Here is a 24,135-nt window from a genome sequence, read left to right as displayed (position 1 = left end):
GGGGTCGGCGGAGGATGCGGGTGAAAGGGCGCACCGGGCAGTGGGCGTGGCACGCCAGGGCGGGCCTGGGTAAGCTGCTGCCGGGGAGCGTGCAGAAGGTGGGCCCCCACCCCAAACCCGCCTCCCTTCTCCATCCCTCCCCCACCCGTGTCCCCAGCGGAAAGATGCCACTTCTCGCCTCTCCAGCAGCCAGGGATGACCAGGAAGACCGAGCGGAACCTGCCGGGCAAGCCTCGAAGGAGGCTGCACGGGCACCTGCTGAGTCAGGGCTCCCGCCCATCAGCCCTCCCGCCCACTCGCCCCGGGAGGTGGGCTGTGATGACGGCGCTCCAGCAGCCACGCTGCTCAGGGTGGTGGGACGGGAAAACAAGGCAGCCGGGGCGGGCGGGGCTCTCAGTCCAGCTGCCAGCTGCCCCCGTGCAGACAGCGGCTGCCTTGCTCCTCCCCGCCCCACACTGCCGCTGGGCCGCTGGGCCCCTCCCGAGAAAACCCAGGAGCCGTCGGATCTGCCTCCCCGGCAGGGCCCCTGGTGACCTGCAGCCACAGGGCCCGTCAAGCTCAGCCCCTTCAAGACGCTGAGCTTGGGCCCCGAATCTGAGCCAGAGACAGACCCAGCGACACCTCACTGAGCGCCAGCCCAGGTCTGCCCCAGACGCTCCGGGCGAGGGGAGTCACCTGCACAACCTCCAGCACCCCCACTCGGGCCGGGCGCTTCTCGTCCTCGGGGCCAGTGCAGGGGACACCAACCACGGGCAGGGGACACCAACCACGGGCAGGGGACACCAACCACGGGCAGGGGACACCAACCACGGGCAGGCTTCGTCTCCTGCTGTTTCGCCAACAACCCGCACGTTCAGCGGGAGCTGGGCTGGGTCTGCTGTCTGCCCCGGGTCACGAGGTCGCACCCCGACTCTCCCAAGGGCACCAGCCACCAGGAGGCGCCTCAGCTTAGCACCGAGTCGGATGCACTTGCTTGTTTATTGCTAGATCACGTGCTGGCCCCGCCCTCCTGGCCCCTCAGCCCCAGGCCCGTCCCCCCAGCCCAGGGCGGGCCTGCTGGGAATGCCCTTGACCACCTCCGCCCGGGGGAGGCCCATCAGCATCGGTGGGCGCCGTCAGACAGGCCGCCCGAGCCCGTCCCCAGCAGGCACCAGCCCCATTCTCACCCGGCCTCCGCTTCCCCAGCGGCCCGGGCCTGGCACTCTGGGGAGACAGGCAGACGGGCAGACAGGCAGACGGGCCGCCGCCCAGAGCCCTCGCAGGCGGGGCTGTGCTCACTCCCGAAGGTTCGGAAAACCTGTGTGATTCAGGCTAATGACTGCCGGCCGCCCAAGGCCAGGGTTACGGCCGTTTCCCGGAGCCGCCCCGCTGCCTGCAGAAGAGGACCAGCTGTCACAGGCAGTGCCGCCTTCTCGTCAGGGCGGCTGGGGGGCTGCGGGGAGTTTTGGGGGGTTTCCGCAGTGCGGGGCCTCCCGGGGCTGCACACCCGGGGTCAAGGCATCTCTGTGCCGCCTCCCGGCCAACCATCGCCAGGTGTGGGCCGAGGCCACCCTCACAGCAGCGGTGACAGGTGACTGGCACTTCCCAGCACAGGTTGTCAATTAAACAGAAACTCTAATGGCAATGACGGTAAAAACAAAGGAAAAGCCCCAGAGATATTCAAGGCCTTTAAGGAGAAAAATGACAGAATCTAGTTGCAGGACAGAAAAGGCCCACCCGCACGGGCAGACGCGCCGCCCGGGCTTCTAGGACGGGTCACGACAGACCCGCCTGCCTCTCGGGGGGCACCACTGCTGGGGAGGGAGGGCGTGCCAGCACGGGGTGGGGCCACGGCGGAGACGAGCGCCAGCAAACACGCCCCGTCCCCCGAAGACTGGGGGACACACCCCGTCCGTCCCCGGCGAGGGGCAAGGACCAGGGACGCCCAGGCAGCACCGAGCCCTAGGCCGGCCGGGCGACAGCCTGCGTGTGCGCCTCCCATGCCCTGGGCACCAGCAGAGCCGCTGGGAAGTACTGGGGGCACCCGCCCACCAGAGTGGGGGCGGGGGGCAACAAACACACGGCTGAGACAAGACCCGCACCTCCACTGCCGCACCCCGGCGCCCAGGGAGCCACGGACACCCACTCGCCGCACCCAGAACGAGGACGGTCTCAGACAAAGTGAGGAGAGGGGTCAGCGGCCGCCAACGCGAGGCGACAGGGATGTCAGAAGAGCTGACGTGGGTCTAAAGCTCCCCCAGGAAAACCGTCCGACAGTGACGAGGACCGAAAGTCTCGGTGGAGAAATGGAAGGCAGAGAGCCACGGGCCGGGGGTGGAGGGCGGGGGGCGCCGCCCCAGGCCCAGCAGCCATGGCCCCCGGGGTCTTGGGTGAAGGAAACTCGAAGACGAGGCTGTAAACGCCCCGACTCTGGCAGCAAGGTGCCCCTGCGGGCGGGTGAGCAGAGCCAAGAGGGGGAGCCCCAAGACCCTGCGCCGGCCGCCTGAAGTGGAAGACCGGGAAGACGTCTCCGACGCTGCCGGAGAGACGAGCTGAAAGCAGCGCAGGACTCAGAGCGGCTCGGGGAGCCAGGGTCTGGGGAGGCGCTCTTGGACGGGCCCCCGAGGGCCCGCTGCACCCGAGAAACACAGTCAGCACGAGGTGAGCTTCCCGGACGTTGTGAGTGGAGAGCCGAAGTGTGCGTGGGGCCGAGGGCTCGGCGGGACCAGCTGCAGGACCCCTGACACTCAGCGACAGCCCCACAGTTCGACCAGACGGAGACCCGAGAGGCTCTTCCCTGAGGGGGACGCCGGAGAAGACGCGGGCAGTGCCGGTGGTTGGCGATGCCAGGGAGGCCCCGGCCAGGCCACTGCCCCATGCCCGTCAGCGGCCCAAGTGACAGACAGCGACACCGCCAGACGCTCGTGTGGGTGCGGGGAGCCGGGACCCCGTACGCCGTGGTGGGCACGGAATGGGGCCGTTTCTCACACTGAACGCCCGCAGACGATACAACTCAGCACCCGCACCCCTGGGCGTGCGCCCCGGAGACGCGACACCTCTGCCCGCTCGGAGGCTGCACGGCACGTTCCCAGCGGCTCCGTCGGCACCCGCCCCCAACCGCAGTCCTCCTGGAGCGTGCCCCCGCGGGGGAAGGTTACAGTGGGGGACACACTCCACCCGGCAGACTCGGGTCACAGGACCCACGCGAGAGAGGCACTCCCCACATGACCGACCGGAGCCGTGCAGCCCAGGCCCCTGGTGGCCGGGGGTGCGGGGACCTGGGCGGGACTCTCCGTGGCGGCGGGGCCGTGGGGGCCCTCGTGGCAGCGGGCGGCGGTCACACTTGCATGCATGGAAAAGAGACAACCGCACGTGCTTGCTGCCGTCCGCTTCTGGGCTGGGACGGGGTCCCATGGCCACCCACGCAGTAACCGGCGGGGGAAACGGGGCGCAGCCCACGGGGGCCCCTCCCGACGTGTGTGCCGCCTCCCTTGAACCCCCATCATCGCACGCCGATGGCTGCGAGCGGACAGGAACGTCCTCTGCGGACTGTTCCGAAGCTTAAATAGCCAGCACGCTCAACTAATCAGGCAGGCAGAGTTTTGTGTTGTTGTTGTTGTTGTTTTTAAGATTTTTTGTTTATTTATTTTTAGAGAGGGAAGGGAGGGAGAAAGAGAGAGAAACATCAGTGTGCGGTTGCTGGGGGCCGTGGCCTGCAACCCAGGCATGTGCCCTGGCTGGGAATCGAACCTGCGATGCTTTGGTTCGCAGCCCGAGCTCAATCCACTGAGCCACGCCAGCCAGGGCAGGTTTTTTTTTTTCTAAGCCACAAATTTACCTGGACGAGTTACCGGGACAAGGTGTCGGATTACGAACCGAGACGTGACACTCATTAACTGAGGGGCCCAGGGAGCGGGCTGCTCCCCAGAAGCGTGTGCCACGCTCTGCTGGCCCCCCTGGTTCTAAAGCGAGGTCTCGGCCTGAGTTCTGCAGAAGTCACGGAGCTGTGAGCACGACTTAAAAATAAAAGTCCCTTCTGGTCGGCTGGAAGTGGCCAGAACCGAGAGCAGCAGCCACGCCCCCACCCCGCCCCCACGCACACCAACCCCCTTTGGGTCAGCACGGCCCAGCCGGCTCCTGCAGGCCCAGCCGGCTCCTGCAGAGGAGTCCGGCCATCCGCGCCCGTGAGCGCCCTCTGGGGCGCAGACGCAGGGACGGCCCGCCCGCCCGAGACCCTGCGGGCCGGCAAGGGAAGGGGACAGAGAGAAGCCAGGCAGCTGGCACACGGAGTCAAACCGACACAGCCACTCCCGAGGGGCTGAGCCTCGACTGGAGTTGGGAGCAGCGGCTTGCTCCTGCCCCCTCTCGGCGTCCTTCCCCAGGGATGGGCGGGCGGGTCCCACCACCTGCCCGCAACGCCCACTCTTGGGAGGCCCCGCCTCCCTCCTCTGGAATTCCTGCAGGGAGGCGACTGCTGTCACCTGGGGTCTGTCAGCTGCCCATGCAGGCCCCGCCTTGTTCCCCAACCCGAGTGCACGCAGAACCAGGTCCGGCTTCGTCCGAGGCCCGGCTCACACCCCCTCCTGGTGGAGGTCACAGGCTTCCTCCCTGTCTGCTCGTCTGCACCCGACGTCCTGGGCCTGGGGGGGAACCCAGCCCGCCACAGCCCACAGCCGTGTGGCCTGGCCCCCTCGGTCAAGTGTGGTGACCCCATACCCGCCCTGCGGGGTGATGGTGACAACTGCACCCCAGGGGTGAGGTGCACTAGCCCAGTGCCTGAGACAAAGGCCAGTGCACACACAGCAGCACGGGTTTGCGTGCCGGTCTTTCTTCACCAAGCGGCCACCGCACGACCATCCGAGTGCAGGCGGCTGCGGACGCTGGCTGCACCACCTGCCTCCTCTGCAAACCCCCACGGCCCAGGGGCCACGGAACCAGCAGGCCTCGCCACCCTCTCCACCCGCCGCGATGTCTGAGGCCCACTGAGAGCGCCGGACCTTCCTCTGTCCAAGGTCCTGCCCTCCTCCATGTCCAGGCTGGCCTTCTCTCGCCATCGTAGCTGCTAGCTGCTCACCAAAGTCCATCTCTTCTGCTGGGGCACGTGGCTCAGTGGCATTTCCCAGCATCCTGTGCAGTCCCGTGTGCCACGGACACTGGTCCCCACGGAGGGAGTGTGAGGGGTGAAGCGAACCACAGCCGGCCCAGTGCCGCGGACAGGGGCGTTTCTGTCCTCCTTCTGGCCCCCACGAGGCGAATGCTGGACCTCCTGATGTTGTCCCAGAGGCTGCTCACACTGTCCTCGTTTCTTTTATTCTTCTTTCTTCTTGTTCTGATTGGTTGTGTTTTTGTTTCCTTGTGTTCCAAATCATTGATCTGAATCTCGGATTCATCCACGCTACTGCTGTTTCCCTGTAAATTGTCCTTTGTTTCAGTTAGTGTATCCTTCGTTTCTGACTGGGTCTTTTTTGTGCTGTTGAGGTCCTCACTAGGTTCCTTGAGCATCCAGAGATGTTTTGAACTCTGCATCTGATGGATTGCTTATCTCTATTTCGTTTACTTCTTTTCTGGAGTTTGGATCTGTTCTCTCATTTGACCGTGTTTCCTTGTCTCCTCATTCTGGCAGCCTCCCTGTGTTTGTTTCTGTGTATTAGGTAGAGCTGCTGTGACTCCGTGTCTTAGTAGTGTGACCTAACATAGTAGGTGTCCTGTGGGGTCCAGTGGCACATCCTCCCCCATCACCCAGGCTGGGTGCTCAAGGTGCACCCTTTCTGTGGGCTGAGTACATCCTCCTCTTGTAGTTGAGCCTTGGTTGCCATTAGCAGGTCAATGGGAGGGATTTACCCAGGTCAATCACAGCTGCCAGGACTGGCTGTGACCACCGACCACCAACCTCCACCCTCTGTGGGGGATCAGCTATGTGGGGGCAGGGTGGTGGTGCTCCAGTGTGATCTATAGCTGTCCACTGGGTGCACAGGCTCTGGGGTTTCCTGTGTGGTGCAGGCCAAGGTCAGCCCCCACCAGTGTTTTCCCCGGGGCCACCCCACCTGAGCTACAGAGCTATCTGAGATGGCTGCTACTTGTGCTGGGCTTGGAGGTTCCCAGGTGAGGCCAAGCTGTGAACCTAGGCTGGCTGCTGCTGGTGCTGGGCCTCGGGCCCCTTAGCTGTTGCTTGTTTGAGAGGAGTTAGGAAGTTGTGCAGCGTGAGCCAGGACCAGCCATTCATTTGGAAAAGCAGTTTGGGTGGGACCCCAATTGGGTGGGGCGGAGTCTCTGGGGGTCTCCGAATTGGGTCAAACAGTGTTAGGCTGCAAGAGTCTCAGATAGGGCACAGCCCCTGTGCCCCCAGCCCCCCACCAGGGGCGGGAGGAGGGCTCAGAAAAGGGACAGTGGCCTCTACTTCAGTCCCTCCCCGTGCACCACCGGTGCCTTTCAAGCTGCCACCCCGGTGCTGGAGCTCAGGCGGGAGAGTCTGAGCAGGTGAGTCCGTGTGTGGGCTCTTGAAAAGGAACTTATTAGGGCTCCAGCAGCCTAACCTCCACCAACTCAATTCCCACTGGTTTTCGCAGCCAGAAGTTGTGGGGACTTCTCTTCCTGCCGCTGGAACCCTGGGCTGGGGGGCCTGGTGCGGGGCTGGACTCCTTGCTACCAAGGGACCCCTCCTGAGTTTTTATCCACCACACGTGAGTGAGGTTCTGCCGGTCTGGATGGATGTGGTTTAATTCTCGTAGTTGTTCAAGACTGCCATGCAACTCGATTTCTGACATTCCTGAGTGATGGTTGTTCTGTATTTTAGATGTTGTTGTGCAAGGAGGTGAGCCATGTCCGCCTTGCCTGCCATCTTGACCGGAAGGGTTTTTTTTTTTTTTACAATGTAATTTTTAAAAGTTGTTTCTTTTCCCTGTTTTTCCCTCAGGCGTCAGAAGGTCCCTGGCACCACCTGTGCAGCTCGCAGGGCGCTGAGCCCCAGGAGCCCACTTCTGCTGTCAGGGAGAGTCACCGCGCCCCCCGCACGGGCGAGCAGCCGAGGATGCGAGGGGGCCCCCGGGGACTCCACATTGGGGCCACGACTGCATGGTGGAATCTCACTGCTCCCCCCGCCCCCAACGTTCAAACCTAAGGCATAATAAGCAATTTGGTTTTTTTAAATCATGAATTAAAACTTTATTGTGGCAAAATTAACCAAGAGTTCACAACTAACCACATTTAAATTCTGAAACTCCTTGGTTTCCGTGCCTAGCAGGCCCCACGATGCCTGGCGGCTGCGAATTCTATAAAATAACAAGCCGCGCCGTGTGAGTGGGTGAGAGCAGAGTCCTCAGGGGCGGTCCAGTCGGGGCTCAGGCCCTCGCCGACAGCACGGCTGGGGCCCCTGCGGTGGCCTCGTCCCCTCATCCCCTCGTCCCCTCGGCCCCCAACTCCTCTGCACACAGTCACTGAGCGCCGTGCGGTGCCTGGCCCTCTCCTAACAGTAAAATGAACGACCGTTTCTCCTAGAAGATGGGCCGTGCCCTGGTGGAGGAGGCACGTGAACCTAGCAATGAACTTGGTGCTGCAGGACAGGAGTGGGAAGGACCAGGGTCCCGGAGAGGGAGCCGCAGACCTGGTCCGCAGCCGGCGGGAAGGGTGGGGCAGGCTGGGCCCTGCAGGAGGCGGGAGTGGGGAGCGCACTGGGGCCGGGACCCGCCCGAACCGGGCGCTGGGGATGCAGGTCCAGGCCCAGTGCCCCTCTGCCCCCTCCCGGGGGCCAGTACTTTCTGCTGGCCTCTCCTGTAGAGGCTGCCATGGCCACCACCCACCCCAAACTAGCCAGGAGGGAGAAGCCGGGAGAAGCAGCCCCCAGCGCCCCCTCCAAGCACGCAAACGGCAGGTGGGGAGCCCACGCCACGGAAACACTGGGGAGAAAATGCTTCCCCGATCACACGGAGGGACGTCGAAGCGAATACCACTGCGGGCAGACTGCTGTGTTTGTATCCCACCAACTTGTTACCCTTCGGCCCCTTCGCTGCCATCCTCTCACATGAAACTCCTCACTAAACTGAAAAAAAAAAAATGACTGCGGATAACTTAAGGTCACGTTAGGTTGTAAACTGCTCCACCTTCCCCAGGGGAGCGGTCCTTCCCGCTCTGGGTCACTAACCGCCTGCCCCCCCCAGTCCCGCTCCCGGCCCCCCCCAGCCTCCCCCCAGTGGCCCCCCCGCCCCCCCCGGCTCCGCAGCAGCCATTGATGGAACAGAAGCGCCCTCAGCGCGAAGCGCCGCCGGCTCTCCCCGCCGAGGAGCCGGGAGCCTGGGCCGCTCGCCGGCGACCAGACAGTGTTTACAGAGCAGGGGGCGGGGACGACGCCCTTAGGGACCGCTCGCCTGCCGGATAGAGCCCCAAACAAAACCCGGGCCGCAGAATCGGCACCCGCGGAGTCTGAGCAGGCCTTTATTTGGCCTGAGGCTCGGGCCCTCGAAGCCGCAGAGCTCAGATCCAGGAAAGCCGGGGCTGGGCGGGCGGGAACGCCCTGGGCTAATCCCCGCGGCCCCGGCGGCCCCTCCCCCACTCGCGGAGACGGAGACGGAGACGCAGGAGGCGGGGAGAGCGGCCTCGGCGGCCAAACTGGGCCCCCGCCGCAGCAGGCGCCGGCGCTCCCGGACGTGCGCGCGGGTGGGGAGGGGGCGGCCCTCCCCAAGCAGCTTGGGGGTGGGTTGGGGGGGGCCAGAAGAAGAAATCCCACGGACTGCGGTTAAGGCCAGCGCCCCCGCGCGCATCCCCGAGTCCGGGTGAACTTGAGGAATCGCCGGTTCGGGACGACTGGGTCGTGAACCAGACCGACAGCCCCGAACAATGGCGCGGGGGGAGGGCCGGTCTCCGCGGCCCGCGGGCGCCGAGCGGGTGGAATTGCCATGGAAATTGCACTCAGTCCCCTGGGCTTCTCCCCGCGGCCCGGCCGGGGCCTATTCATCAGGACGGCTTTCTCCGAAACAAACAAAAAACCCCAAAAAGAGCCAGACTCTCCCGCCGGTGGGGAGTGCCCCCCTCCCCGACAAGCCGCCCGAGGCCGCAGTCCCCACCGACTTCTGCCTCCCTGCGGGCTCGGGCGGCCCGCGGCCCGTCCACGGTGCCCTCGGGCTTGATGGAGCCGGCGCAGACAAACGCAGCACTCACACCGCACGGGGGCCGGTGGGGGGGCACTGTCGCTCCTTCCCTGAGTCTGGGCCGCGCTCCCCCAGCTCGGGGGCGCCCCCCTCCCACCCCGTGTGGCCGTGCGAGGGGGTCAGTGCCCTGGCGCGCGCGGGGGCCCAGGCAGGGCGGGCTCAGGCCCAGTCAGTCCCCAGCTTCACGGAGACGCTGCGGTGGAGCCCAGTGAGGGTGCGAGGCAGCGAAGTTACTCTCCGCATGAGGTCTGGTCCCGAGCGGGTGTACTACGTGTTCAAGTTCAATACAGCGACCTGCAGACCCTGCAACATGGACGACGGAGACCAGCGCCAGAGCAGCAGGGATCTCTGCAGCCCCCGAGGGGCCCCGCTGGGGAGGGGGGCTCGTGGGAACGGCAGGCAATGGGCAGGGCCCCCCGGTCCGGCCTGGGCGTCACCAGCCTGGATCACGGAGTCAAGAAGGGACCTCACCCCTGGTCACACAGTCCCCGACGCCTCGCCCCGGGATCCCTCCAACCTGGGGGTCAAGGACCCCCTAACATTTCTGGAAACAACGCCAAACCACTAGAAACCCCACTTTGCGTTTGGATAGCGTGAGTGTTCTGACCGGGCGGGGAGTCCGGGTGAGGGCAGACGGGTGGGGAGGGGCCCTCCCCAGGAGAGAGGTGGGAACCACAGCCGCCCCCTCCGGGCCGGCCAGCCTGCCTGCCACCCGCAGTGTGCGCAGCCCTGCTGGAGCCCCCTTCCCTCTAGCCTCCCCTGCTGGGGAGGGCCCCGGGGGTGGGGTGAGCTCCTCCCCACCCATCCGAACAGACAGGAGCACAAAAGCAGTGCTTTCAGGTCCCTGGGCGCGGGGACAGCCACCTGCAGCCGTGAACTCCCAAACACGCAGTTTCAGCTCTGGCCGTGTGTGTGTATGTGTGTTGGGGGCAGGCACAGGAGAACACGGAACGGCTGCCGCGGTCACGGCTGCGAGAGAGGCGGGTGGCACCTCCCTCATCTGCGTGTCTGTCTTTCCCGACTTCCTGGGGGCGCGGGTGTGCTCGGGGGGGGGCGGGGGGGGGAACGGGACTGAAGAGTCGGAGACAGCACAGCCTGGCAGACAAGGAGCAGAAAGGCTAAAGTGGACTCTTTTTGTTGCTTTCTCTTAAAAACCAGCTCCTCCAAACACAAAATAGGGCACCGAAGAATTCTGACTTTTAAGCCATTTTGTCGTCGTTTTGAAGACCGTTTATTTTCAGTGGTGCCGCGGCATCATCGTTATCTCGGGCTGGAACTCGCGGCGCATGCCCACACCCGCGGGTGCCCCGCCAGCGCCGAGTGACCGTGGCGCATCTTCTCCTGCCGGGCGGAGTCCAGGCTCACGCAAGTTCTGGCCCGCGCCCTGAGCCCCGAGCCCCGAGCCCCAAGCAAGGGCCGCGTGCTGAGACGAGTTTTCTCGTCTAAGTGGGACGAGCACAGGGTGGGACGAGCCCCGGAGCCGAGGAGGGCTGAGGGGCAACTGTGTTTATTTTGGGGGGGGGGAGGGAGGGAGGACGAGAGGGGGAGGAACACCGATGGGAGAGAGAAGCATCGGTCAGCTGCCTCCGGCACGCGCCCCAACTGGGGACAGCCTGGGAACCGAACCAGCGACCTTTCGCTTTGCGGGCCGACGCTCCGGCCAGCTGAGCCACACCGGCCAGGGCTCATTCTGGGTAGATGAGTTCTCCAAAGAGAAGTTACTTTTAGCTGTTTACCCATTTTTTTAAGCCACCTTGTCAAAAACACGGCGTCCCTCCAGCCCCCTCGACGATGGAGCACAAGGGGGATTACGACCCTGGGAGCACTGACAGACGAGGGCCGCGAGGGCCGTCGGTCGCACGGCTGTTCGCCGTCACGGGCCACAAGCAGAAACGAGCACGAGCGTCCAGCCCCCCCCCGGATGTCAGGGTGACAGTTCAGGCCCCGCCGGGGTGGCGGTCTGCTGGCCGGTGAGCGACCCCCGAACTCGGGCTGAGGGTGTGACGAGGGCTCCCGGCACACACCACACGTGAGGATGGCAGGTGACGGCGCCAGGCAGCGGGGTGACACTGAGCCCCCCACACACACACACACGGGGTGGAGAGACCGGCACCCCGGGGAGAGCCGGCCTGACGCTGGCCCTGCAGAGGGGCCTGGGTCCGGTCCGAGCCCTGAGCACCTCCCACCCCTGCACCCCTGGGCCAGCCAAGGCTGGGACGGGCACTGGGGTCCCCCTGCTGCCGCCTGGCCCGGCCGGGAGCCCCGGGAACTCGGCTGGAGGGGAGCCCCAGCCACGGGGTGGGTGGAGGGCAGCGGGCAGTGAGACTCCACCTGAGACCTCGAGGGAGGTCCTGAGGGCTGGGCGCTCCCTGAGGCCGGCGAGGGCCTGGAAGGGGGGGGGGAGAGAACAAGGGGGGCGGCCGAGGCGGCGCAGCAGGGGGCGCTGAGTCTCGGCCCCTCGTGTCTGACGGTCCGCCCCCGGAGAGCCGCTGGGAGAAGGGGGACACACACGCTGTGTCACGGGGAGCGGGTGGGACACATTCTGTGCGAGTGGCCCCGCCCCGCACACACAGCTGGACACTGCCGCGCCCATGGACGCTCGTGCCTGTGGACGGTGGGGAAGGAGCAGGGGCCACCGCCGGAGGAGGAGGGGGAACGGGGCGGGACAGGGACTCGGGGACCGCAGTGGCCTCTGCAAGGTGGTTTCTCTCTTTTTAAAAAAGGCTTAAAAACGCAACAAAATGCAGGCCAGTGTTAGCTCTTTGCGGGCAGACAAATCCCTGCTAAAGTATCCTCTGTCTGTCCAGCGCCTGGGAACACACGCGAGTGACCCGGCCGGTTCTGGGTTCCGCCTCTACTTCACAGCTGCCCCTCTGTGCAGGCCCCTCACCCCGGCCCGGGGCAGCCAGGTGCTGCAGCGCGGCGACCCGGAGCCCCGAGGCCGGCTGGAGGTCAGGGCCTCCGTCCTGCTCCCCGCAGAGGTCATCCAAACCGACCCGAGGTGACACCTGGGCTCCTCTGCTCGAGTCTCCTGTACCTTGAGCTCCCCTCCCCTTCTCCGGGGAGGCCGCTCAGAGAGACGCGAGCCCACACCCCCGCCCCATTCCGCTCTGATCACACTGCCTGAAGGGCTGGGGGGCGGGGTCCCGGTGCTGCCTAGCCCCTTCTCCCGCCGACCCCACCGCCCGGCCCTCCACGGCACCCCGGTGGTGGCCGCGCCTCGCCGGGAGGCGGAAGGCCCACTGCGGTCAGCTCGAGGCACTGCGACGCTCCCACCCAGTCTCGCTCCCGACCCCAGCTGCCTGTGGAGCGACCCGGGCCCCTCGGCGACAGGGTCACAGTGACAGTAGTGACGGCAGCCAGCGCTGGGGCCGGCACGCAGTGAGCGCGTCTGTGCGCCCGCACCGAGGCGAGCCCTGTGACACGCCGCCTGCAGTTAGCCGGAGCCCCCCAGTTACCCCAGAAGCGGCCGTGTGCCCGCAGGCGGACGAGGAGGCAGGCGCCTGAGGTCCGCTCCCTCGCCCAGGGGCGCCGGCTGGGAGCGGAGCCACAGGTGTCGGAAGTTACTCTTTAGCCAGCTGTTTTTGCATTCGGATCCGTCGCTTGTTTATTCATCTCGCCAACTATTTACAGGGTGCTCCGACGACGTGCCCGGCAGACTGGCAGGTGCTGGGGCCGCGGGAGTAAACCCAGGAAAGCGGAGTCCCTCCCCCTCCCCCTCCCCCGACACTCAGGGTGACGCAGGGGAACACAGCTGCCAGCTCCTACGGGGACAGTGGGGCGGCTGGACGGGGGCCCTGGGCGCCGAGGGGCGCTGCCCACGGGACCCCACCTCAGAGAAGCACCGCGGAGGCTGATTTAAGGGAGCGGCCTTCCGGCAGCAAAGCCGTATGTGCTGTGAAATGCCTCCTGGCACTCTGGTCAGACTGGAAACAAGAAGGACGCCCACTACGGTGTCTGCTCCGCGCTACCTGGAGGCTCCAGGCAATTCAACAGGACGACGACAACAAGTGAGACGCGCAGTGGTGCGAGAGAGAGACAGGTAGTTTTTATTTGCAGGTGAAGACCGTGACCTAGAAAACCCACACTGTTACTAAAAACCAATGTGACTGGATACAAAATTAGTGTTTCACTGGCACATTGAGTTGCAGCAGTAACTTCTTAATGACAAAGGAAAAGCAGCGACTGGCCCTGCAGAAGCCCGACAGCCCGAACCAGCCACCCACGGGCCTCCTCGGGGGACGCCACGCACCCGAGCAGCTCCGCCAGGGCGCACGGCCCCTCGCCAGCAGTTCGAAGATGCTCAGTCTGAATCTAACCAGGACTTTGTCAAGGGAGATGAGTCTAAATTGAGAGACATCCAGTAAGATCACTTTTCTTTTAAAAATGTCAAGGTCAATCAAGACAAAGGAAGGCTGAAGAGCTGTCCCAAGGTCAGGAGACAGGGGAAAGGACAACCGAACGCACAGCTCCACGCTGGCCGGGCCCGGGGCCGGGTGGAGATGCCGCAGGGACACCGGCAGGACTGGGGGGGGACAAGTGACACCGCTGGGCTGGGGCTGGACGGGAGCGTTGTGGTCACGTGACACGTCCTGAGTGTGATAAGGACGGGGCTAAGGACACAGGAGTGTCCTTTCTCTTGGGAAACCTGCTGTGGCCTCACGTCTCCCGCGGGCAAGGGGCGCGACAGGCACGGCCCGCCCAAAACCACGGCGGAATGTCAGGCATCGGTGGGTCTGGGCAGAGAAGGTCCGGGAATTACTTGCACTAGTCTTGAAACTTTCTGGAAGCTTACATTTTTTCACAATGGGAAGTTAAAAGAAATACATTAGTATTATGAAGCCCCCACACACGCACACCCGGAGTCCGCCCTTCCGCACCGAGCACTGGCCCCTGGAAACACGGAACACAAGGGGAGCGGACCCGCTCACGTCGCCCGCCCGCCCGCCCCGCAGACACACACAGAGGGACCGAGGGCTGGACAGAACGCGTCACGGGCGCAGGGCTCCACATGGAGGACCCGGGCGGCGGAGGCCGTGGTGACCTCAGTGCGGTGTGTCCGCGGGCGAAGGTGGACGGTCCCAGCCGGGGTGCACGCGCTGCTTCTGCGAGCGTTTCAGGGTCAGGGGCCCCGAGGTCCGTCTCAGCTGCGCAGCCAGGCAGCACCTAAGTGCGGCTGTTCCGTTTTGACAAAACTTTATTTACAGAGACAAGACTCTGGCAGGACCTGGCTCACGGAGGGCGCTCTGCTGACCACTGAGAGCTGCCACCTCGGGGCTGCCCACTGACAGCCCCCCCCCCACACGCCTGGGGCAGAGCCAGCTGTCCAGGCCCGGGGAGGTGTCATCAGCTCCGGGGCTGGGGCTGGGGCTGGCCCCACCCCCGATTCGCCACTCGAAAGAGGTGTTTTCTGACCACCGAGTAGAAATACTGACTTTGGAACTTTCCTTGGGCAAGAGGTTGGCATTTCTCTAGGAGAAGTGCCAGCAGCCTACAGATTATACACAGGGTCCAGGTTATAAAAAAAAAAAATAACACCCGTCTTTTATTACAAAATCATATGCATACAATTCTGTAACACAACACTATCACACTCAAGCTCGCCATGGGACACTTCGGGTGAAATGTCAAACTGGAAGCATAAATTACTGCACCCATGCTATCACCTGACCGACCACCACCCTCAGCAGGCGCTGCTTCTGCCGGACCCTGCGTGTGACCGAACGTCCGCCTGGGCGTGCCGAGTGTCTCCGGACTGCCTGGAGCTGTGCTCGTGCCGCACATGCACCCCGTATCCTCGTGGGGCTCACGGCTTCCCGAGGGGACAGACGCTACTCCAGTCACACCGCAGAGCGGCCAACCACACGGACGAACGCCACCGGAACGCACGGGTGTCCGCGCAGACGGCAGGCAGGGCCAGGCCGTGTTGGTTTACAAGGGCCCGTAGTCGTTCACCGGGACGGAGGCCGCGGCACTGCTGGGCAGGCGCTGGGCGCGCACGCAGCCCCTCAGCACCCAGCACGCGCCGTGAGCCCAGGCTGCAAAGGGCCGCGGAGAGTTTTTTGAATCCCACCCTACAGCAAGTCTGGACCTCCCCCCACCTCCCCCGACCCCTGCCCCCGTCCACCACCCGCAGGAACGGCCTCCCGGGCCCCTCGCCCTCCCCTGGGCTTTAGTGAGTAGGTGGTTCGGGGGCACGGGGGCCTGCATTCTCACTAGTCTGTGTCCCGAGGGCAAAAGCCAGAGACCCCCGTCAACCTACGCAGCAACAAGAGCCCTCCGGCAGGAGCTGGGCCGCGGGTGCCCCCGCACACCCATGGCTGCAGACGACTTTATTTTGTGGGTCTGCCAGAGGCCCCTGGGCCAGACCTCGTGTGCTCCGCCTTTCTGGGCGGGCAGCAAAGTGCAGGAACGGTGCCCGTGCCCAGGGGTGGGAGGGGCCGACCGAGGCGGGGGCCACACCCGGGAGCCGGGGCCCCACGGCCTCTGCAAGGACACCTGGCAGGGCAGCGGCACGTGCAGCCACTTAAACTAAATTAACTGGAAAACAAACCAAAATCCAGTTCTTCAGACACATGAGCCACACACAACCAGTAACACAGAGAACTCAGACCGCTGGGGAGGGGTGGGGAGGGGCCGGGGACACGTTTGCTGAGGGCCGTCCAGGACGGGGTTGGCTGAGAGGCCGGGCGCCTCCAGAGCGCCCTGAACTGTGGGCGAGAGGACGTGAACTAGAAGAAGGGCTCGCTGGTTCTCTCGGGCTCTCCTCTCCCTCGAGGACGCCCGGGTGGCCGCGCTGTTGGGACGGGATTTGGGATGGAGGGCACTCCGGGCGTGGCCCAGGGTTGTTCCTCTGGGGGAGGGGGTTCTAGAGGGGCGCACTGGGAGGCAGCTGCCTGCCATTCTTGCAACGCTGTGTAGCCTTTGTATCCTACGTTGTTTTAGTTGTAAACTGACCCTACAGAAATAAGATGATTAAAAACTAACAGGGGGAATGCTAGGAGAGCCCAAGTGTTCGAGTTTAGTCTTGATTGATAGGCTTAAGTGACTAATGCAAGTGGAAAGCTGTTATTCCCAAACGGAGAAACTTCTGGGTAGACTCCTCTCCTTTACCGCCAAACCTCTGCCTCGGGGTTTTTGCCCCGAGGGCGGCGGTGGGCAGCGGGACCCCCACGACTGGGCGGTGCAGGCGGGGACACTGAACACTGCTCCATCTGGGGAGGTCCTGAACGCTCTGCGGGACCCCTGCTGGCGAAGCCGGGCCTCGGCCAGCCGGGAGGATCTGGCCGCAGCACAGCTCACAGGGGAACACGCCGCCGCTGGGAACGCTGACTACCCCCGCCGGCGGGGAGCCAGGCCGCGCTGCGAACGGCCCCGGTCAGTATGGAGCCCAGGCGGGGAGAGGCGGGCGGCCCGGGCTGACTCACTGTTCCCGGCTTCAGGGGCACACCTGCCAAGCGGACGGGACTTTCACGTCTCACGGGGGGGGGGGGCACAGGCCCCCACAGCTTTCCTGCCACAGCCCGCCGCCGCCTCCAGCCCATCCGCTCGGCTCCGGGTTCATCAGATTTCACCGAACATTCTTTCCAGAGCGGTTTGGAATCGTTTCTCACTGCCTCCCCTCGCAGCAGCGCCCTGGCCGCATCTAGGGGGCCCCCAAACTTCGTCAGCCCACGAGCCCAGGCGCTTCTGGAAGGCTCTCTCAACCCCCCACCCCGGCACGTGCTGCTCTCTGAGCCGGCACCACGCGTGCTCACGGGTGCAGGCGAGTCGGCCTCCAGCGGCTCCTCCCTGCAGCGCCCCGCGGCGCGAAGGGTCGCCTCGGATTCCCCACAGCGGCTCCGCCACCCAGCTCGCACCAAGGCGGGGCTCGAAGTTCCAACGGGAAGCTGTGAAATGGTTCTTGAACCCCACAAGCCACCCCCAAACCCAGAGCGTCTGTGAGGCAGAGCCGTGTGGCCCGAGGGCGGGGGTGGGGCACGGAGCACACCCGCGGCGACAGGGTCCGCTCGCAAGGCGAGCATCGCCTGTTCCCGAGGCCAATCACAGAAAGCAAAGCTTTTTCAGAACAGCCAGATCGTTCCTCCTCTGTGAAACACGGATTTATCGTGAGGGGGATGAGACAGAAAGCTGTCCACTGAGAAGAGTGCCAGCCCGGGGAGGGGAGCGTGCACGCTCAGCTGGGCGGCGCCGGCCTTCAGAAGCGTGCCTGGGGCGGTTTCAGGGGAGACCCCGGCGAGGGCTCTTCCACCCAACCTCACGGTCACGGCGCCCTCGAGGCCTGGCCGGGCTCCCTGTGCCCTCGAGCCCTGCCTTTCTCCCGGGGGCCCCACGCCTGTGCTGAAGGGAAGAGGTGGGGCTGGCATCTGGGAACTGGGGGGGAGTGGGTAGGAAAAAGGCCACCCCACCCTACCTGGTTATGGGGTATAACAAGTAACTGACAAGATGGGGAGTTCCATCTGAAATGATCAAGAATGGACATGCACAAAGCACTAAACCTCAGCCAAATTGTGTCACTAGATGCTGATAAGGCCAGTAACTGTCATTACACGGCTTCTTCGCTTCCATGACGACACAGTGCGTCACTCGACTTTTAAAGCTGATTTAACGACTACACTCTACGGAAAAGCCCGGTCCTTCAGGTGAGCGATGCACTCAAAATGCAAGATGGAGCAACAGACTTTACCGTGACGGTTCGAAAAGGTGGTGATGAGGTCCAGGTGGCACCCCGCAGCGAGCCTGTAAGACCCACCAGCTGCAGGGTCTGCGGGACGCATCGGAGCCCGAGCGCCGCTGTCCGAAGGGCACGGAGGCGCTCCTCCCGTGGCGGCCACATCCCGGCCTGAGGCTGGGTCTTCTCTGCACGCACACCCGAACCCGGCCGGCCAGAAGCAGAAGCGGCAACGGGGTGCCAGCTACCTCCTACCCTCTCAGTCAAGACTTTTACAAAAAATGAACACCTTCTGAATTTCTTTTGGGAAATAGTTAATTTTCGTAAAATGCTGTTTTTGAATAGGTTTACAATGGCTATTTTGAATCGGTTAATTTCTGATATGGGGAGCGCGACAAACCAACCCCCCATCGACTACAGCTCAGGGTCCCGCCCTGAACAGCTGGAGACTCTCGGGAATACACGCAGGTGGGCGATGCCCAGAGGGAACCGTGCGCCCTGGGATGCGGGTGGGAGGTTAGGGGCAGCCCTTAGCAACGCCGGGCCCTTGCTGGGGTGCGCAGTCTGCCCCCGGCCAGGCAGCCACCGAGGTGTCAGCGGGACGCCGGGCCCCCTACACACACAGTGGGAAGGGGGGGCCTCTGAGGAGACATCCCGAGACAAAACGCTACAGACGACCGAGGGCGAGACGTGTCCTCACCCGTCTCCTTCCCAGGCATCTCCTCCAGGAGGCAGCTCCTGCCAGGATGCTGAAGTGTTACATCCCAGTAAAGCAGACCCCACGCCGGGACATCCTCCTGTGTCCGAGGAAACTCCGTGAGGTCCGTGGTCTGGACGTGGGTCCCGTGAGGCCCAAGGGGGCAGCCACGGCCGGTGCCAGCAGACCAGCCAGGACACTCGGAGCTCTGAGCCTCGGGCCGGACCACACCCACCACGCCTGCAGGTTCCCTGCGCACACCCACGAGGTATGTTCACACACACACATCCCATTGTTCTTCCTTTTTAATCACCTGCAACATGGGGCCAGAAAACTAGAAACTCCTGAAAAATGAGAGTAGCAATAAGCATTAACCACAAAGTCTCTCAGTGAGTCACAATGTGAAGGTCTATTTCCAGGAAACCAGAGCGAAAGCATTTTATATAATCCTCTCACTTTACTATGAACTGCTTTAAATGTAGGGTAATTGTGGAAACGAGGCGTTGCCGTAATTGGGGTGTCATTATCTCTGCGCGTCAATCCCCTGACACCCACAAGGCGCGCGAACGGCAAAGAGTACATTTCTGTATGTCCAAGCCAGCCGCTTGCCTTTCTTTTCAGGACGCAATTCAAACGCGGCTGGGGCTTTTTCAGAACCTAACGAGGACACCGTGGGAGCTGTCCCCATCACCCTCCCGGCCCCCGCCAGGTCCTGTCCCCTCGGCAGCGACAAAGGGTTCCGCAAACGAACTGCAGTTCAGTCGCACACAGACTACGCGACGGACATCCTCCTCCTCGGAGACGGATTTCCAGAACACGCTATAAATCGTCTCGGATGGGTGATCAGCCCAAACTCGGCAGGGGAACTAACTCCACGCCAGAGAGTGGTACCCGCCATAGTACCGGCTTCCAGGGACCAGCTCCCAATTTGCTACACTCCCGGGAGCCTTCCTAAAGGAAGTCTGGAACAGGACCACAGCCTCACTTTGAGCGAACACAGGCGACACGCAGTAACTCCCGACTGGCAAGAACCCCAGGTTGACGCAGCTCTGGACACAGCGGCCCCCTCCTGTCCCGCCCCGGCAGGCCGGACTCGCACGGGCGCTGGTTTGCGCACGCGGCGGCCCCTCGCTGGGGCTCCGGGCGCGGTCCCGCAGTGGGTACCGCCGCTCCTGTCTGAGCTTGGCTCCCGTGGGAGGCTCCTCTGCTCGGGCTCAAGCTCTTCCCCTCCGCTCCCATCGCCGCCGGGTCACGGGGTCCGGCGGGCCAGGCCTGCGCGCTGTCGCTCACGTGGTCTCCGTGAGGCCCGGCTGCGCATGCGCCCGCACAGATCGCTACACGTCAACACCGCACGGCCATCTTGCCTCGTCAGAGTTGTTTTCGCCCCGCGGGACTGCCCGCACAGTCTCCCTGGCACACCTAGTTCCGGCCCCCGGAAGCAGGCTCATCTGACTCCCTCTCTGGTCCCAGAGCGAACCCGGCCCGGCCACGTGCCCAGCCCTGGACCGCCCGCCCCACGCGGTGGCATCAGGTCCGCGAAGGGCCTGGGGGAGGGGGGACAGGAACAGGGTTCCCGTTTCCCAGGGTGCACTGGGCCCGCACCTGCCGTCTTCACTAGGTCCAAGGCCCTTCCCAATCAATTTCAAAACAACTTCAATCTAATAACTGCTTGTTATGAAGGTTAGTAACTAATTCGACATTCTTAGAGTGGCCAGTTGAAACAGTAATGAGAAACCATGTTCTGTATGTATGTTTTCAGAGGGCCTAAAAATTGCTTATGGAGTAAAAGCTTTGGTGATTACCATGAATCGCGGTTCATCACGGCCCGTGTGCAGGGGCCGCGAGCCGTAACACCCGCCACTCACAGCGGGACCCTCAGCGGGAGGGCGGAGTGTGCGAGCACCGCGGGGTCAGGGCCAGAGACTCCAGTGGCGCCAGGGGCAACGAGCACCCGGACCGAGGCAATGACCGAAACCCACTAAGGGAGACTCGGCCTCCCGACAGACACACGCACCACCCGCTTCCTAGGAGCAATTCCCGCAAAAAACTTCAAACCTGAGCCCGATCAAATCTCTGGGTCCAACCACCAAGTGGCAGGAATGACAGGGGAGAGGACATGCTCACCAGACGCGACGGGAATCCAGTCTGTGGAAGCGGACTGGGGGAATCTTATGGGATAAACGAGGGTGAGACGGGGCACGCAGATTCACGCCCAGGACACATCGATGAGTCTCAGTGTTTGCGCCCGCTCTGCCCCCACCCCCGCCCAGTTCCGATGCAAAACGACGACCCTCTCAAAGCTCATGAGGCAGGAAGGGAAATCCCAACGCCGACTGGGTGTTTGCTGATAGCCAGAAATTGTTATTAATTTCTTAGGCGTGATAATGACATTGTGGTTAGGTTTAAAAAGAATCATTATCTTTTATTGAAGTATTTACAGGCGGAACGATATGACATTTGTGATTTGCTTCCAAATAATTGGGGGTAGGGAGAGGGATGCGTGGGGACAAAGATAAAGTTGGCTTAGCCTTAGCACGAGAGTTGTTTCAGCTGGGGGATGGTGTGTCGGGAGAGGGCGTGCAAATAAAAAAAAACACATTTCTCATGCAACCGCAGTGCACCAAATCCAAGCCTGGTCAACAGAATCCCACAAAGGCAAGGGTGGTAAAGAGACTGGTGACATCAAATGCTAATGGCAAAACTGGGTACCAAAGCCTGGGGCGGGGGTGGGGGGGGGCAGACAGTCATTACTGCCACTCCTTGAAAGTGAGGAATCGCCAATGTCACAGGGAGGAAAACGCACCCACTCAACTGCCTTGCCCCGAGTCCGCTGAAACCTTGCCTGCTTTCCCTGCGAGAGGCCAGGGCCCCGACCCAACTCTGGAAGGGCGTTTGCGACAGCACCTGCTCCGTGCGTGTGCGCTGCAGTTGAAGGTTTCCGACAGCGTAGAAAGCTCCAGCTGCTCGTGGGCTTGTCACTGGCTTTTAGTTTTCACGAGCAAACAGCCCCTTCCAGCAGGGCACACGGACATCCACCTGATGGCCCTCCCCCTGCACACGCACCCTGTGCTCGCACGCTTGATGCGTCTGCCTACAGGGACGCCGCTCCGAGGCAGGGCCGCAGGCAGGTGGGCACAGTGGGGCAAAGCACGGCATCAGGGGGCCCACGGGGCAGTCCCGTTGCCAGCTCCGCCCCAGTGCTCTGGGATGCGCCTGGCTCAGACCTCGGGCTGCGAGGGATCGCCAAAGCTCAGTGATCGCCAAAACCAAGTCACAGGCCACAGCCTTGGTCTGGCCTATGCAGCCAGCGATCAGTCAGAGGATGCCCCGGCTAAGGTTTCTTCCTGGTGGGTTAGAGAAAGGGCCGGTGCGTCTTGGTTCAGTTAGGCCCCGGTCCGGTGTGCACCTCCCCAACAGCCAGGCAGGCTCTGGGACAGCGGGCTGCATTGCACAGCAGAACCTGAGTCACCCCGAGCGCATCAGCAGCAACAGGCCTCGGAGCGCCTTGGGGCAGGGAAGGGAGGGCTCTGTTTGCCTGAGCTTGCTCACGGCAGGAGGGGCTGGCGCCCAGATGCGCGTGATGGCCCAGAATGGACAAGGTGTGGAGGTTATGGAAACGGCAGGACCGGGTACTGACAACCCCGAGGTAGAACAACTTTAATTATTCATCAAGTCCTGATTTCCCAAACACATACCTTTCATGTTTGCAAAATGGGGTGAGTCATTGTTGATGTTGCACTTGAAGATTATTCAACACAATATTTACAACCACACAAGCCAAGACCCTAGGAAAGGAGAAGTTGAAAGGAGCGAGCTTTGGGGGCCCCGTTTCACCCCAGCAAAAACTCCCTGGGCGCAGGGAGCTCATAAAACAGTAATTAGACAGTCAGAGACGACTCCGGAACACGCAGCACGCTGGAGAAAGGTAAACGTTAGCGAGGAGTTAAAAAGCAATTACTATAATAGAAAAAGAAAGTGCCTAAAGAGGAAATGAGTAGTTAAATGGGTTTTCTTCTGGTGTCGAGAAAGCAAGGATCTCTGGGGGAGAAACGCGTGCGTGGGAACCGGAAGGGGGGAAAGTGAGGGAAGAGCGGAAGGAACACAGGGATGTGGCTGAAGCTCCCGGCGTCAGCGGCCCTGCCACCCGGCTGCGCCCTGCGCGGCCTCCACGCCCTGCGGTTTTCCTTTCCTGCTCGGGGCCCCGCCGTGTGCCGGGTACCATGCCCATCCCGGGAGCGCCGGCTCCTGGCCCGTGTCTCCACGTACACCGAGGAGGGGGCATCCTCGGTCCTGTCGCTCTGGCCTCCCTCGGAACGGAACGTCCCCTCCCTGCCTAAGTGCCACGGGTCCAGACGGGCCCCTCCTGCCGGGGGCTCGGGCCTTCCGGGGGAACCCACACCTCTCCCAGCGACACCACCTGACGCAACCCGTCTCACGCGCGCGTGCGTGGGCGACCCCGGGGTTCAGGTCCAGGCGGGGACAAGGGCTACCCTCAGGAGGGGGTCAGGAGTGACCCTTGGGGCCCGGGGCTCCGGCCGGGCGGGGTCAAAAATGACCCTGAGTGCGCGCTGGGCCGGGGTGGGGCCGGGATCGGGGCCCCCAGGACCTCAGGTGAGGTGGGGTGGGGTTGTGGGCGTTGCCCGGCGGGGTCGGGGTCGGGGTCGGGTCGGGGGTCGGCGCGCACTCACTGTTTGGGCAGCTGCAGGGCGGGCGCGCCGCGCCGCTGGAAGGCGCCGTCCACGAAGACGCCGTTCTTGCCCAGGCAGCGCAGGAAGAAGTGCGGCTCCTGGAAGGTGAGCTGCAGGTGGCGCCGCGAGATGAAGCTCGACAGGCCCATGCTCAGGTCCACGGAGCCCTGCGACGAGTTGCGGCCGATGGTGACGCTGGGCTGCCGCATGAGGAACTCGAACTCGCGGCCCTCCAGGCGCGCCAGCGCGGGCCCCGGGCTCCGGCGCACCGAGTCGGCCGCCGCGGCCACCGCGGCCTCGCCCGCCGGGCCCGCGTCCCCCGCGCCCCCCGCGCCCCCCGCGATCGTGCCCGGCGGCGGCGGCGGCGGGGGGCTGGGCGGGCGGCGGCGGCGGCGGCGACGGGGTGGCCGCGGGCCCGGGGGCAGCCGGGGCGGCGGGGGCCGCGGCGGCGGGGAAGGCGGCGGCCGCGGCCGCGGCGCACAGCACCGGGCTGCAGGGCGCCGAGCGCAGCGCCAGCAGGGCGCGGGCCCCGCTGTCCTCGCCGACTTCGGCCATGTTCGCGCAGCTCCGAGCGGCCTCCGGCGGCGGCGCGGCGACAGGGGGCGGGGCTCCGCGGGGCTGCGGCGGGCGCGGAATCCCGGGCTGGATCGCGCCGTGAGGGCGCGGAGCCGACCGGCCTCGGGCCCCGCCCTCCCTCTACTGCTCGAGGGGCGGGTGGCGCGGGGGTGGCCCGAGAGGGGCCCAGTCTGCACCGGCCGCCTCCCTTGCCCCAGGGCGAACCTCTCGCCCACTGTCCTGGGCTGTGGGCTGCCCTTTCCTCCGTTCTAGGGGAGCCGGAGAGGGGAACCCCCGAAATGTCAAACTGGAAAGTTCTGGCCCTGGAACAAATGACCTCAGCAGTTTCCTAGGCCCCAACTACTCCATCCTCCAACCCAAAAGTACGAACGCACTGAGACACCC

At 63.9% G+C, this 24,135-nt stretch overlaps 1 protein-coding gene across 1 annotated transcript in view; it reads right to left on the bottom strand.

The window, feature by feature from the left end:
* FOXK1 (forkhead box K1) overlaps positions 1-23,737 on the bottom strand; it is a 49,832-nt gene extending 26,095 nt beyond the window's left edge. Inside the window, 2 exon segments of the mRNA XM_045824580.1 lie at positions 23,176-23,525; positions 23,527-23,737. Of these exon segments, the coding sequence (XP_045680536.1) occupies positions 23,176-23,525; positions 23,527-23,730 (554 nt within the window). The 5' untranslated portion in view covers positions 23,731-23,737.
* Between the last annotated feature and the right edge of the window lie 398 nt (positions 23,738-24,135).

The sequence above is a fragment of the Phyllostomus hastatus genome, unplaced genomic scaffold, assembly GCF_019186645.2.
Source record: "Phyllostomus hastatus isolate PE091 unplaced genomic scaffold, TTU_PhHast_1.1 phas_contig_150, whole genome shotgun sequence".
NCBI lineage: Eukaryota > Metazoa > Chordata > Mammalia > Chiroptera > Phyllostomidae > Phyllostomus > Phyllostomus hastatus.
The sequence above is the reverse complement of the archived record's forward strand: the minus strand, read 5'-3'. Positions and strand labels throughout refer to the sequence as shown.